Source organism: Nicotiana sylvestris, chromosome 8 (genome assembly GCF_000393655.2).
Source record: "Nicotiana sylvestris chromosome 8, ASM39365v2, whole genome shotgun sequence".
NCBI classification, from domain to species: domain Eukaryota; kingdom Viridiplantae; phylum Streptophyta; class Magnoliopsida; order Solanales; family Solanaceae; genus Nicotiana; species Nicotiana sylvestris.
This window is the reverse complement of record NC_091064.1, coordinates 9823112-9840339: the sequence shown is the minus strand read 5'-3', so window position 1 is coordinate 9840339 and position 17228 is coordinate 9823112. Positions and strand designations below refer to the sequence as shown.

The window sequence follows — 17228 nt, the reverse complement described above, 5'->3', positions numbered from 1 at the left end:
ACTTGCACACATGAAATACTACTTGTTCATCATCAATCCAAAAAGTGAGCTCTCCAGCTTCAACATCGACTTTCCCCATGGCAAGAAATGACCTCACAAGAATAATCGGGACTTCATAGTCCACTTCACAATCTAAAATGATAAAGTCCGCGAAATTAATGAACTTATCAATCCAAACTAACACATCTTCAATCGCCCGAATAGTCTTTTGATAGTGCGGTTGGTCATTTGTAACCTCATTGAAGTGGGTCTTGGTTTTTCAATCGCCAGAGTTTTGAAAATAGAAGAGGGCACCAAGTTAATACTAGTTCTATGGACGCATAAAGCTTTAGCAAAATCCGCATTCCCAATAGTGCATAGAATGGTAAAAGCACCAAGATCCTCCAATTTGGAAGCCACAAAATGAACAATAGAACTATCTTGGTTAGTAACCTTTATAGTTTCAAAGTTCATCCACCGCTTCTTTGTTACAAGGCCTTCTATAAATTTGGCCTAACCGGACATTTGCTCCAAAACTTCCACCAATGACACATTAATAGATAAACTTCAATATTTGTATGAATTTCTTGGATTGGGTTTCATCATTTTGCGTAGTTAGCCTTTTAGGATAAGAAATGGGAGGCTTTGGCAAATATGCCTTAGCCTTTTGCACTGCCGATTCCAAACCAATAGATACAATTCCTGAAGTGTCCTCCCTTACCGCCTCCTCCAAAAGGAAAAAGAAAACTAAAAGAAATATTAAACTCGTGCTAGAATCTTAGTTTTTGGCAGGTAAAAGAAAATACCACATTGCATATTGTAATGCAATCTGCGAGAAATTCGAAGAATATATTCATTATTAGCTTATTGCTAGAATCTTAGTACTTGGTAGGCACATTGACATAAAAATTGTAATTATGAAGAAAAAAATGGAGTTAAGCTGAAAAATAATATTTGAAATTTGTAATTATGTTGGACATGCATTTCACGAAAAACTGTAACAGTTTTGTGAGTTAGAAAACAAAAATTTCTGAAAATTTTGAAAAAACTCCATTTTCGAAATGTTTCCAAAACTTGCAAAATTTCATGGACAAACACGTTTTTGAAAAAAAAAATCAAAAAAAAAGGAAAAAATATCTATGAACAAACAGGTCCTTATTTTTGCCAAAAGTAACAGAAACATAGGGAGCCTCAGCTAGTTTACCATTTTGCCAAATAACCTTTGCCTTATTCACTTCTTCCAATTCAAAAGTCGAGCAACCCTTGAACAGATAGATCATACAACATTCTTTACATATTAAGCTTGATAAAACTGATAAAGCTTGGTCATGTCAGATCAGACTATAACTGGAGGAACTTTATATCAATAACCAATTTGACAACCACCAAATGATACTAATTTCACAATAATTTCTCGTGCAAAATATTTCCCTATTCAAGAATTCAACTAACTGAGAATTACCATCTATCCCGTCACTATGTAAACACAGAGAGTCGTCCCACAAGTTAAATGGCTCTGAGGAAAATTAAATGTTGAAAACTGGAAATGTAAACAGTTCCGCTATCCAAATCATTTTCTTGCAGTCTCCAAGTTCAAGTCCTGAAGGTTAAGCAACAGATCATCGGCACTCAAGTACACCTTGTTTGCTGCATGTGAGATAGTCTGGGCAATCTCTCTTGCTGCTTCGATTTTCCTGAGTGTGATAAATGCCGGATTATTGGCAATCGCTTGACCAATAAGCTGGGCACTCTTAGCCTCACCCTGCAGAACAGTAAACATAGGAATTAAATATTCTGTTTTGCAATGTTTCCGTATCCCCCACCCCCACCCAAAAAGAGATTTTCTTCATTTTAGTTTTCTGTTCTTCCAAACATGTGTTACGGATTTGTTATTATAATGTAATAATATGCAAAAAGACAATGCCAAGCTTCCGGTACGCATCAAAGACATCATCAATCCAGCAACAGATTAATGGAATGACAACAGATTAATAAACAGGAGATGTGAAGTGGGGAAGTTATATTGACCTGAGCTCTGATAACAGCACTTCGCTTATCTTGCTCAGCTTTTTCCACAACAAACTTTGCTCTTTCAGCTTCTTGAGCAGCCACTTGTTTTGCTTCAATTGCAGCTGTAAATTCCTTTCCAAAAGTCAGGCTTGTTATGGACACATCATCTAGAGCAATGTTGAAGTTGGCTGCCCTCTCTGTCAAGATCTTCCGTATTTCTCTGCTAACGTTCTGCAGAAAGTGCACAATATTGGCGATACTTAGATGGTATCTATTAACAAAAAACATTTTTAAAAGTTCACATCTGTTGTAAATAGAAGATTCACAGTTTACTTTCCCTACTTCAGATAGGGAAGTAGTAATTATGCAATAAGCTTCCAACACAATGGCCTAATCACACTTGAAAAAAAATAGTACATATGAGAGATGTTGCTAGTTATAGAAATTATTTCCACCTAGAGAGACATCAACTAAGTACTTTTAGCATTTTGCACATACCTCTCTCTGGGTGATGAGCTGACTAGCATTGTACTGGGCAACCACAGCTTTCAACGTTTCATGAATAATTGAAGGCAGGACCCTTTCATTGTAGTTTTCACCAAGAGTTCGGTAAACAGTGGGTAGTTCGTCTGGAACTGGACGAGTGAGAACTCTGAGCCCAATTTTCACCTGTGCAATAAATCAGGGAAAAGATCATTATATTAAATCCTATACTTCTAAAAGTCCAAAAAAATTCTGTATTTAAGATTAAGCAAAACCTCAATTATCAGTCTCACCAACTTTGTTCTTAATTGTTACAAATGTTTCCCCCTTTTTTCTACCCTATCTAGTTTTGTTTTGTTTTCGTCCTAAGAGATGAGAGTAAAACAAGTGTTCAGGAAAAAAAATTACCATCTGAAGGTCACGACTTCCTGAAGTGCTCTCCACAAGGTGGGGTCGTGCACGAACATCATAAATGACTGGCCTTTCAAACCAAGGAATCATGAAGTGTGTCCCTTCTGGATAAACCTATTCATAAATCAGTCATGAAAGATTATCAAAAAGGAAAAGCAAAAATAAAAAATAAAAAACCAAAAAAAATGCGCGCACATTAAACAAAGGAAAATCATGTCATAGGGTCATACAAAGAGGTAGCCATAAACATCCAACACAAACATTTGACTATTTGAGTATATAACAAAGATATCAAGATAAGCTAACAATATCTTTTCATATATTAAAAAAATAGTATACAAGCATGTGGCTGCAAAGGCTCCAAAATTCATGTCACCTAATAAGTTTGTTAGCTTGAAATGGATAAAATAGACATAAAATTGGTAGTGACTGTTGCTAACAAAAAACCAATTCGAGTAGCACTGAGAAAAAGTCATTTTGGGTCAAAGAACAAATAACAAGAACACCTTCTCTTTAACACCAAGAATACGGTTGAAAACAATGGCACGATGCCCGCCCTCAACATTGTAAAGACTGTTGGCAACTCCATATACACCAAGACCAGCAAAGACTCCCAATTTGATCAAAGCAGAAGCTGCACCACCACCTGGCATCTTAGGAACCTTAACATTGTTGAGATTCATCTTGCCAATCCTGAAATATACACATCACAGTCATAATTTCTGTTAACCAAAAAATAGCAACCGAGCACGCAATCCGACACCCCTCTTGATTGGTCTGCAGGGAATTTTGTTCCCTAACTCCATTTTGGATAAAAGCTGGGGACAAATATCCTTAAAGGTGGAACAATGACCTTTTACCGTAAACAGGTCAATATCAAAACCTTTTGTATGTCATGTACAACACTTTATCTACCAGAGAAAAGCGGTTTCAGATTTATACAGAGGGATTCAAAAGAAATTTCTATAATGACCTAGAGCAACTTTTGACTCTCCTCTACCACTACACTCGATTATTTCTTCATGCTAAGGGAATTCAACCACTTATATATAACCAAAAAAATCATTTTTATCCTGTTTGCGCAGTATAATTTCTCGACAAAGGGGATCCAGTCGAACCCCCTTCCCTAAGTCCCAAATATTCGACATTTCGATTGCCATTTACCTTTTTCTTCACTTACTATTAAAACTTCGATGTAACAATTTGCCCTTTTTTAAGTACACTATGATACAGTGAAGCACTAAAAATTCTTGATAAAGTTGAATTAGCAAACAGGAGGTTCAACTCAATGTCATTTTTAATTTCTTACAAACTATGCAGAAGTAAAACCATAAATGTTCAATGCACAGCACAACAGCTTACAAACACTTGAAACCTAAACCCTAAACATGTAATACTAAGTTATTAATCCACCTGCAATCCCAAAATCCATCAATAACAACAACTACTACAGTCACACCTCTCCTTTATAACAACACTCCACTATAATGGTCAATTTTTTTTTTTGGAACCAATTTTTCACGCTATGTTTATAATGTATTTTCCCTATAATAACACTTCATTATAGCAGTCAAAAAATGTCAAAACAAACGAGACTTGTTATAAAGAGGTTTGATTGTATTACACCTTAATCACAAACTAGTTGGGTCAACTATATTAAACCCTTTATATCATTTCTGCTCTATTCGAGCTAATTTTATTTCAATACACGCAATATAATTTGTCATTTAAGATAAATCAAGCATAAAAACATAAAAGAAAATCTGGTGCAACGTTAATTAAAAGAGCAAGAAAAGGGTAAAATATAAACCCCTAATGAAGAAATGCTAACAATAAAAACAGAAGCAAATGATACATAAAGAAAATGGAGTTACCAAAGGAAGATGTGTTTACCTGATCGAACTGAAGCAGAGGAGAAATGGAGAGAAGACAAGAAAAGGGTTTACGACAACTTGGGGAAGGGGTTAGGGCTTTAGGATCTTTGGATATTATTTTTAGATTTTTTTTTGGTTGGCTAGTTTCCATAGAACTCATTCTTGCTTCAAATGTTCTGGGCTTTTGACTTTGGGCCATTATCCTGTAATTGGCCTTTCAAAAGCCCATTATCTCTGGGACGGAATATTTTTTGGGTAGAAATGACAACAGGTAGCCACTCTAAAGGCCTCTATTTAGAAATTAACCAGTGCGTCTTGAATTTTAGTTTTTTTGTTTAATTTTTGGGTACATAAGTGTCCTGAATTATTTTGAAGTTACAATTTTTAGTTTAAAATTCCAAGACAAAATAAGTACTGGCTAATCTCTGAATAGCATCACTGAGAATGGCTATTTGTACACTTGCCCCCCAAAAATTACAGAAATATTTGATACTTTTTGAATAGTTTTTAACTTTTGACCCTCGTTTGTTCCTTGGGTTCAAGAACAAAAATAAAAAGTATTGTCCATGCGGTAAGCGAAGGGCAATATTTGTTAACCTTGTTGTTCTACGGACAAGCTAAGACGAAAATTCAAGACCATTCATATTGAGGGCTATTTGTGTACTTCACCCCTGACAACTTCTAACAAGGGAATTTATAAAACGCTACATGAAAAGGGAAAATACTTACCCACACCAGGTGTTTACACCAAACTATATTAACTCATCATGGTTAATTAATTTAATTAGATGAGAATGCATATAATTTACCATAGTTAAATCATTGAAGTCCATATGCAAGACATATGTCATGTATTTATTGAAGGATTGCGCATAGGTGTTCGTAACACGCAGCGGAAGACAATAACAATCCTAGGCAGATCTTTTTATGTTTAAAATTTATTTACATGTCAATAGATCAAATCTAAGACGTACCTGGTGAAGAAAGCTCTTTACCAAGCTTGTACCCCAACTTCTCATGTTCTTCGGTAAGAACAATCATATGATTGACAAAGGGTCCAACTGGAGAGTTTTCAATGTCCAACTATGTATCAGCCATCTTCTTAAGATATTCAATGATTGCAGTTGGATCCATATTCTGATGTTTCCTCTGGAGTTCAGAACTCATAGAAGCGAGAATGGTGTGTTTAATAGCAAGGCATTCTTCCAAGTATTTTTGATAAACCAGTGCCTTGAACATCATTCTCTGGTGGGATTATCTTTGCAGGCTTATCGATCACATCGATGAGCTTTTCATGCATGAGAACAATTCTCAAATTTCTATACCACTCATCAAAGTTTGGTCCTACCAACTTGTTGGTCTCAAGTATTTCGCGCAGTGATATAACAGACATATTGAGAAATCTAAAATATAAAAAAGAAAAGGCAATAATATAAGAACATATTTGCATATATCATAAAGACATGGACTTTTATCTAAATGATATTTCCACTAATTATTTTAAACTATTTACCCTCATTAAGGTTTACGAAATCTTTATTTCTATTAATGGAGTAAAGGAATCCTTTAACAATATGTATGAGCCCCTTGGAAGTCAAGTCGTTTCTCACATATATTTTAAAGGTAGATACTCTTACCAATTGTATCCCCATACAATTTTCTTAAATAGCTCTAAGTCAAATAGTCCCCTGGTAGTCAGGTCGATCCTATTGGTATAGTTGAGTTCAACCATCATGATAGCAAAGAACTTATTAAATTTTATACTCCCCCGGGTGGTCCAGGCGTCTAGTGTAAAATTGAATAATTCTTTCAATCCATACATCTAATGCAATAAATAATTTTAACATATTCTCGAACTATAAGTCTCCTGGTAGTCAGGCCGCTTCTTATAAACAAGAAATAAGTAAAATTATTTACCTTGATGGATAGCTCTATAATATTTTATTATATTTTATTATTTCAGAACTCAAATTTTAGTAAGAGGGAATTGTTTCATGCAGATCAAATCTTTTATAGCATGTGAATTTAGTTCAAGTTGTCTACATGCTTAGTCCTAAATTAATTTACATCACATGTAATAAATAATTCAAAATTATGTAATGAACAAGCACGTGACATAAAAATAAAATTCAACATTATTCTAACATGTTTAATCTATATATCACATATATCACAAAAACTAATTCATGCCAGAATATCATTATTAATTAACATCTCATGAACTAGTAACAATTAAAATAACAGTAGAATCCAATAACCTATTATAGATTACCGTCGTATCTAATACAAAATTTCAAATTTAAGTTACAAACTATCTCAATAGTTTAACTAACATGTATACATATTTTATTCACAACAAAATAATATCAATCCATATGCATTCAAACAATTTGATTATAGCTCAAGACACATGTATTATGGTTTGAGCGCTTCAAATATAATCTTAAAATATTTTGTAAATTAATTTTAGACACAATAAACCACAGCTCTGATACCACTGAAGGATTGTGTATATGTGTTCGTAACACGCAACGGAAGACAATAACAATCCTAGGAAATGGAACGGAGGTGCATGAGCCGTGTCGCACCTCCTTTTTACCGCGCCCGCTGGGCGCGTGGGGAGTTTTCTCCAATTGAAGGACAGTCGAAACGGGATTTATTTAATCATTTAAGAGTCGCCACCTGGGAATTTTAAGGCGTCCCAAGTCACCAATTTCAATCCCTGAATCGAGGAGAATATGACTCTGTTTATTATTCTGCGAACCAGAAATCCTGAGTAAGGAATTCTGTTAATCCGGAAGAAGGTGTTAGGCATTTCCGAATTCCGTGGTTCTAGCACGGTCGCTTAACTGTTTTTATTATTGGCTTAATTATCTTGATTTTTATTAAATACTTTTTGTTACGTGATTTTTCTACCGCTTTTACTTATTGTGATTAAGGACCCTTCTTTGAATCGAATTACGCGTACGTATATTCGTGTTATAAATTTAAAAATGCGGAATTGTGTCACGCGTACGTGTACACAATAACTTTTGATAATATATTCAATTAAGCAATCATTTTTCGAGATTGTGTAGAATCAAGAATATTTATTTTTTTTAAATAGTGAACCATACACCTCGGATTTTTATGAAATTAAATTAACGCCTTTGGAAAAATCCTTTTATTAAATATTCGCTCGAAATTGCGCGTACGCATAATCCGAATTTTGCTTTTAAAAATATAATCAGGGTACGCGAACGTATCCCTAATTGCGCGAAATATTTGCAATGATATTAGGGATTTTTCCATAAATTGTTTATTATATTATGAGAAATCTTCATTTAAGATATCCTTAATTCTTGAAAAAGAATTCACAATTTATTGAATATTGCCCATTGATTATAATTTCCGAATATAAGTTATATTCATTCCAACTATTCAAATTCAAAGAACAGAATAAAAATATGATTAATACTATTTTTTAAACAAATATGACATATATATATATATATATATATATATGCCAAAGAATAAATTGCATATGAAACTGAAAATAAATGATTCATAAAGGAAGGAAATATTTTCCGAGAATTTTCATTATTTACTTAATGCAAATTCTATTTCTAATTATCATTGATGTAAAGTGTGGCAATTTATGCTTGTACATCTCTTTTCATTCTCATATACTCGCTTTTAATCTAATAGGCCTAATTATTTGGTCACTTTGTTTTATGAAGATAGATAAGCATCGAATTTATAGAAAGGGAATTATTATACAAGTTAATTCAACAGAGTTACCTTACATGCAACCTAACTGTATATCGTAAACATTTAATATCGTAACAAGCTATATCATATCACCTTTCACCAACGTTTATACACACATCTATTATCTTTATAAACATATACCATCAAGACCATCCAAACCTTATTTAACAATAAGAGTTAGTAATGTAGTTTTCTTGATATTTCTCCATTACTCTTTACTTAACTAACAACACCATAAAATTTAAATAATGGCCCACTTTATGCCATGTTTCCTATCTTGACAATCTTAATCACAACTATACTTTAATGAAAATTTAGAAAATTAACCTTGTTACAACACTTATACAGTCTTCAATAAAAGATATTTAATTTACAGTCATCCTATCAACATATACTACTTATTTGATCCAGAAAACAAAACTGAGTTTTTAATTAAAGAACTCATATGAATAAAGATAGTATTATAATTCAATCTTCATTTTATCCATCATACTGAATCTCTTTCCAACATAGAATGTAAAAGGATATGTACCTGGAAATGGAGGTAGAAGAAGTAAGTTTCAGCAGTTGCAGCAGTAACTAAATCAGCAAAATACCAGTATTCCCACATATTTAAATAATAATAAAACCCAAAGAACCCAGATGCATAGTGACAGCACTCTTTAGGAAATTTCAGAATTTTTTAACTGAACAATGATATTGAACAAATCCGAACAGATTTACTGAAAAGAAATAATATCAGATTTCAGTTTTCTTTCAGTTTCAAATTCCCATTTTTTTCTGATTTTTCTGTTTCTGCTGCTGTATATCTGTGTGTGTGTGTGACTGTTCTTTTTGTTCCTTTTCTGTTTCTTCTTCCTCTCCTAAAATCTCTCAAACTCTCTTCTTCTGAAAACTTGATTTTTAATATTTCTGTCTGAAAACTGATTTCCCTCCCTCTGAAAAAAAACTGAACTCTATCTCTGAAAACTTTCTGTGTATGTGTACCTCTGTGTGTATATTCCCTAATGCCTTAAAAATCAGTTCTTTCTCTTTCAAAATCTGAGTCTCTTTAAACTCTTTTTTCTCTGAAAAACTCTCCTTTTTCCCCTCTTAAAACTCCTCCCTTTCTGTCTGTCCAGCTCCTGTATTTATACAGGGCTGGTTGCACCTTTGTAATGGTGGATGGACCCTTTATCCCTTTAAAAATTAGAAAGTTTCCATTAAAAACTACTTTTTAATACTTTATATGATCCTAACCTGATTTTCAGCAGCCCCATTATCCCTTGTTCCCCATTATTATCTTAAACTATAGCCACTAACATTACATTATAATACACTAGCACTAACACCCTGTTTTTACTGTTTCATTCCCAGAAATGCCCCTGAAATCCTGATGTTATTACTGAAAAATCAGAACCTACTGCAAAACAGATTCTAAAATCTGTATAAACTTAATTATCCTTCTGATTTACAGCTATAACCAATCCTATTAACCTCCTAACACAATTGTATTTGACCAACTTTGTAAACTTGAATTCAAACTTGACATTACAGCAATATTACACTGAATTCAGAACTAACATCATAACAACATATTACTGAAATTATCATAACAATTCAGACTGGACTTAACATTGAACCAAAATCAAACACACACAGGATCATTGTCAATACTGACAATGCCCTGAAACTTTAATGTTCAGACAATAACATATATACAACACTTATTTTGACAGATTCATATAAACCAGGATGATTTAACTGACGAGTATTAGTTAAAAATGATTATCTACAATATCTGTCAACAAACAGTGCATAAATAGAAACAGATTGTTTCAATCAGTGTGGTCATGAATGAGAATTCATAATATAACTAATCGACGAACTTAATCGAGTCGATTACACACATTGTAACTAAGCACAATCAACAGAAACAATTCACATTTAAAATCAAGTAGACGGGTAGGAGACAGTATGATAATAAAAGATGGGAAAATTACACAGACTAAAACAAACACAAAAATACATGTATAATACACAAAATAAATAGAAAAAATACCTTTGAATCTTCAATTTTATTCCGACTCGAACTCAACTTGGATTTCGGATTTTTGTTTGAAATCAAACAGACCTTAGTCGAAGTATTTTCCACTGAAAATACTTCGACTAAGGTCGATTAAACCTCAATCTTCATTTAATATGAACAGAATCCGGAAGTTTGGTATTTTTAGGGTTCTTAAAAATTCGATTTGGGATTTAACCATTTCTGGTCAGATTCGAGAAGAACCAAACATGACACAAGGGTGAGGGTAGCCTAGGGGTCTTTTAGTGTTAGTTTGAAACGGATCTGAGTTTGTTCTTGTTTGGTCCGAATCTTCAAAAAGAAGATTCGAGAAGTTCCGAACTGATTCGAACCAAACAAACAATAGATCCATACTCAGGGTGACTAGGGGAAGCTATGGTGTCGATTTGGGACTGTTAGGTTTAGATCTGAACTTGGCTCGAATCTTCAAATGAAGATTCGAGAACCTTTAGGGAGATTCGAACCAAGCAGGTAACATATTCGGATAGAGGGTGTTCAGGGGGTTCGGGGGTGTCAAGATGGTGACCAGCGGCGTTGATGCCGCCGGGTTTCAGGCGGTGGAATCCTAGGGCGGCTAGGGTTAGGAGTGGGGGTTTGGGGGACGATGATGAACAATGTAGGAGGGGGTGTTCAGTTAGGGGCCGGGGTAAGGCTTGGGATTTATATAGGGGTGGGGTGGATTGGTATCGTCCGTCCGATCAAGTAAGATGAATGGCCAGGATTAATTCATTAAACCAAACGACGTCGTTTGGTTTAAAGTTGGGGTCGGACTGAATCGGGTCATTGGGTCGGGTTACGGGTTGCGGGTAAGGGCAAGGGATCTTGACCGTTGGGTTGGATTTGATCCAACGGTTTCTGAGAAGCCACGACCAAACGCTGTCGTTTTGGTTCGTCTGGCTTGGACCGGTCTTGGGGCTACCTGGATTGGGCTGTGGGGGGGGGAATTAATTTGATTTGGGCCTGGATTTTAATCCAGGTCCAATTTTGTATATAGGTATTATTTTTTTCATTTTTTCTAATTTAAATTTCTAATTTTAATTGTAAAACAATTTTAACTTCACAAAAATATATTAATTACTCTATAACAATTATTTAACACATAGACAAAACATCAATCACATAGTGAAACATTTAAAATAGAACCAATGCATATTTTTGTGATTTTATTTAAATTATCTCTTAAATGCATAATTAAATCCTATATGCATGCAATATGTATTTTATTTTATTTTTTCATTTTATTATGACAATGTAAACACTTACGGACATAAACAAATATTTAACACCACACAAATTCAGAAATTACACAGTAAAAGAAATTTATTTTATTTTTGATTTATTTTGGAGTAGTTTTTCGTAAGGCAAAAATCACGTGCTCACAGCTGCCCCTCTTTGTGCGGAAACTCGAAGAGTTTTCGTGCAAAGATAAAGTGAGCGGATACGAGCGATTTTTGCCCGTTCGAATACTCCGTGGGAAGCATTTTTAGAAAGATTTGACCGAACCTCTGCTTCAAAGGTTTCCTACATATCCTTGGCTATAAAGGAATCAGGTCAATGTAGTTCGGGAAGTTTTGGGTAGCTGGGACTACCGTGGGACTGTGATGTTACTGCTGCTTCGTGCTGTTTTTACTGCTTGCTGACCTCCTTATTACACCTTACTTTAAAGGAAATACAAAATTAAACTAGACTATGGTACATGAATTATAAAATCTTATCTAGATCATGCCCTTGCGTTTCTTGTTGTCTTGATATCTTGGTGACTCTTGGGCATTTGTCTTATTCCGTATTCCTTTTGGAACTCTTGTTGTTTCTTGCTGGGGATTCTGTTGGACTCCTCTGCTTTATTGATTCTAAGTGTGCTCCTTTCTCATATGAGTGGGCTTTTGGTTTCAACACTTCAATTGCATTCCCTCGTTCTTCAGGTGGGTGCCTTGACTGCTTCTTTTCTTTCTTCATCCTCATTCTCCAGGTGGACGCCTGACTTCTTTTTAACTTCTTCATCCTCGTTCTCCAGGTGGACGCCTGACTTCTTTAATTCTCATCCTCATTCTCCAGGTGGACGCCTGACTTCTTCTTTTCTCATCCTCATTCTCCAGGTGGACGCCTGACTTCTTCTTTCTCATCCTCATTCTCCAGGTGGACGCCTGACTTCTTTAATTCTCATCCTCATTCTCCAGGTGGACGCCTGACTTCTTCAATTTCTTCATCCTCATTCTCCAGGTGGACGCCTGACTTCTTTAATTCTCATCCTCATTCTCCAGGTGGACGCCTGACTTCTTCAATTTCTTCATCCTCATTCTCCAGGTGGACGCCTGACTTCTTCTTTTCTCATCCTCATTCTCCAGGTGGACGCCTGACTTCTTCAATTCTTCATCCTCATTCTCCAGGTGGACGCCTGACTTCTTCAATTCTCATCCTCATTCTCCAGGTGGACGCCTGACTTCTTTAATTCTCATCCTCATTCTCCAGGTGGACGCCTGACTTCTTTAATTCTCATCCTCATTCTCCAGGTGGACGCCTGACTTCTTCTTTTCTCATCCTCATTCTCCAGGTGGACGCCTGACTTCTTTAATTCTCATCCTCATTCTCCAGGTGGACGCCTGACTTCTTCTTTTCTCATCCTCATTCTCCAGGTGGACGCCTGACTTCTTCTTTCTCATCCTCATTCTCCAGGTGGACGCCTGACTTCTTTAATTCTCATCCTCATTCTCCAGGTGGACGCCTGACTTCTTTAATTCTCATCCTCATTCTCCAGGTGGACGCCTGACTTCTTCAATTTCTTCATCCTCATTCTCCAGGTGGACGCCTGACTTCTTCAATTTCTTCATCCTCATTCTCCAGGTGGACGCCTGACTTCTTCTTTTCTCATCCTCATTCTCCAGGTGGACGCCTGACTTCTTTAATTCTCATCCTCATTCTCCAGGTGGACGCCTGACTTCTTCTTTTCTCATCCTCATTCTCCAGGTGGACGCCTGACTTCTTCTTTTCTCATCCTTATTCTCCAGGTGGACGCCTGACTTCTTTAATTCTCATCCTCATTCTCCAGGTGGACGCCTGACTTCTTCTTTTCTCATCCTCATTCTCCAGGTGGATGCCTGACTTTTTCAATTTCTTCATCCTCATTCTCCAGGTGGACGCCTGACTTCTTCTTTTCTCATCCTCATTTTCCAGGTGGACGCCTGACTTCTTTAATTCTCATCCTCATTCTCCAGGTGGACGCCTGACTTCTTCTTTTCCCATCCTCATTCTCCAGGTGGACGCCTGACTTCTTCTTTCTCATCCTCATTCTCCAGGTGGACGCCTGACTTCTTTAATTCTCATCCTCATTTTCCAGGTGGACGCCTGACTTCTTTAATTCTCATCCTCATTCTCCATGTGGACGCCTGACTTCTTTAATTTCTTCATCCTCATTCTCCAGGTGGACGCTTGACTTCTTCTTTTCTCATCCTCATTCTCCAGGTGGACGCCTGACTTCTTTAATTCTCATCCTCATTCTCCAGGTGGACGCCTGACTTCTTTAATTCTCATCCTCATTCTCCAGGTGGACGCCTGACTTCTTTAATTCTCATCCTCATTCTCCAGGTGGACGCCTGACTTCTTCTTTTCTCATCCTCATTCTCCAGGTGGATGCCTGACTTTTTCAATTTCTTCATCCTCATTCTCCAGGTGGACGCCTGACTTCTTCTTTTCTCATCCTCATTCTCCAGGTGGACGCCTGACTTCTTTAATTCTCATCCTCATTCTCCAGGTGGACGCCTGACTTCTTTAATTTCTTCATCCTCATTCTCCAGGTGGACGCCTGACTTCTTCTTTTCTCATCCTCATTCTCCAGGTGGACGCCTGACTTCTTTAATTCTCATCCTCATTCTCCAGATGGACGCCTGACTTCTTTAATTCTCATCCTCATTCTCCAGGTGGACGCCTGACTTCTTTAATTCTCATCCTCATTCTCCAGGTGGACGCCTGACTTCTTCAATTTCTTCATCCTCATTCTCCAGGTGGACGCCTGACTTCTTTAATTCTCATCCTCATTCTCCAGGTGGACGCCTGACTTCTTCAATTTCTTCATCCTCATTCTCCAGGTGGACGCCTGACTTCTTCTTTTCTCATCCTCATTCTCCAGGTGGATGCCTGACTTCTTTTTCTCATCCTCATTCTCCAGGTGGACGCCTGACTTCTTCAATTTCTTCATCCTCATTCTCCAGGTGGACGCCTGACTTCTTTAATTCTCATCCTCATTCTCCAGGTGGACGCCTGACTTCTTTAATTTCTTCATCCTCATTCTCCAGGTGGACGCCTGACTTCTTCTTTTCTCATCCTCATTCTCCAGGTGGACGCCTGACTTCTTTTAATTCTCTATCGGGTATTTCCCGATACAAATATTATACTTGCCCCTGTTTTAGATCAAAGAAAATTTCGTTAGTTTAAAGCAGGGTGGTTGACTGAGGTATTCTTGTCGATGGTGATGCTTCTCTTCGTTTCTCTTTGTTGCCTTGGAATGGTTGAAAAGACCGTTTTGTCCTTGTAATTGATTCTTGACTATAGGATTCTCCTCTGTATGTTTTCCTTCGAACCCTTTTAACTGTAATCATATGTCCCTTCTGATTTTGCTGATCCACTTTTGATTTCACCTTTCCTACACTCATATCCTTTATCTCCTACCTTTCGTGGCTGTATTTTGTAACCTTGAATCTTGGTAGTATACCTTGACATTCCTTCTTATTTGTTTGGAATAAAACTTATCTCAAAGCTTTTTTTTTAGAAAGTAAGATTATTAGTAACGAAATACGCTGACTTCGACAATCATAGAATGAAAAGAAAAATCCAAGTTTGGATGTCTGTTGGAGAAAGAATAAAAACTTATCTGATTGGAGTTACCGGCACCAATGATCGGGGTATGCATTTCGGATTAATCAACCCAGTCTTTTAATCAATCTCCTCTCAATTGTCTTATTTTCGTTTTCCCCAAAATTTCCATAATCCAACTTCATTTTTTATTTCACAGACCTGTTGGACTTGTAACGTCTTAAAGAGTTTTCACCGATAAACTTTCCTCATTTGTTCATTTCTCACTTCCTTTTCGCCTTATGGTGCCCACGAAGGTTTTCACCAATAAGACTCTCTCATTTTATTTTTCTCTCAACTTCCGTCGCCTTATGGTGCCCGTGTGGGTTTTCACCTATAAGACTCTCTCGTTTTTACTTTCTTTTCTTGTTTGTACCAGAGTATTATGAACCATCTTCATTTGCTTGACTCAGCATTTTTCTAAGATTGGTCGAAAGGTCTTTCTGGTATGGGGTTAGAAATGGAAAAGGTATTAAAAGCTAAACAGTTTTGGTATGTGTTTAAAATTACAACTCTTGGAATCTTTTCTTATTTCCAATACAATTCTTGCCCCAGTTCCTTGATTGGGGTCGCTTGATGTTTCTTTTTTGTGCACATTTTATGTATATTGTGCACCCTATGACCGAGCCGTGAGGCGCCTACGTATCCTTCTTTGAGGAATCAGGTCAAACGTAGTTCACTCAATAATAGTGATGATTTTTTTTTATTATTATTATATTTTTTTTATTGATTCCAAGAAAGGGTAGGAAAGAAACAAGTATGGCTCAAAGGGGAAGCAAATGGTATAGTGTTTGGATAGCAGAATAAATTGCCTTTGTCATTCCAATCTTCGAAATAATGCTAAATACAAACACTCAAAAAGTTATGCATAATATCTCTTTACCGCGTCAGAATTGATCGCCATATCTATGCATTTGCCTTCAATGTCTGTTAAGCATAGTGCACCATTCGATAATACTCTGGTCACAATGAATGGTCCTTGCCAATTCGGGGCAAATTTGCCCTTTGCTTCAACCTGATGTGGAAGAATACGTTTCAGCACATGCTGACCTACTTCAAACTTCCGAGGACGCACCTTTTTGTTGTATGCTCTTTCTATTCTTCTTTGATATAATTGACCATGGCATACTGCGGTCAATCGTTTTTCATCAATCAAGTTTAACTGTTCCAGACGGGTTTTGACCCATTCATCATCATCAATCTTTGCTTCGGCGATGATCCGAAGGGAAGGAATTTCAACTTCTGCAGGAATTACTGCTTCAGTGCCATATACCAACAAATAAGGAGTGGCTCCTACTGAAGTGCGAACAGTAGTGCGGTATCCCAATAACGCAAATGGTAATTTTTCATGCCATTGTTTTGAACCTTCTACCATTTTCCGAAGTATCTTCTTTATGTTTTTGTTGGCTGCTTCTACTGCTCCATTCGCCTTGGGCCGATATGGGGTAGAATTACGATGTGTAATCTTAAACTGTTGACATACTTCCTTCATTAGGTTGCTGTTAAGATTAGCACCGTTATCTGTGATGATCACCTTCGGGATTCCGAATCGACATATGATATTTGAGTGGACAAAATCGACCACAACTTTCTTGGTCACTGATTTGAATGTCTTGGCCTCAACCCATTTGGTAAAATAATCAATAGCTACCAGAATGAACCTGTGCCCATTGGATGTTGTCGGCTCAATTGGTCCAATCACATCCATGCCCCAGGCAACGAATGGCCATGGTGCCGACATTGTGTGCAACTCGGATGGTGGAGAATGAATCAAATCTCCGTGTATTTGGCATTGATGACACTTGCGCACA

General features: G+C 36.6%; 1 protein-coding gene across 1 annotated transcript; it reads right to left on the bottom strand.

The window, feature by feature from the left end:
- Positions 1–1315: 1315 nt before the first annotated feature.
- LOC104233606 (prohibitin-1, mitochondrial-like) lies at positions 1316–4888 on the bottom strand. The gene is made up of 6 exons (XM_009787030.2): positions 4777–4888; positions 3390–3576; positions 2881–2997; positions 2488–2658; positions 2008–2220; positions 1316–1741 (listed from the first exon to the last, which is right to left on the bottom strand). The coding sequence occupies exons 2-6, from the start codon at positions 3564–3566 to the stop codon at positions 1550–1552; spliced, it is 870 nt and encodes a 289-aa protein (XP_009785332.1). The 5' UTR covers positions 3567–3576; positions 4777–4888; the 3' UTR covers positions 1316–1549.
- Positions 4889–17228: the final 12340 nt, after the last annotated feature.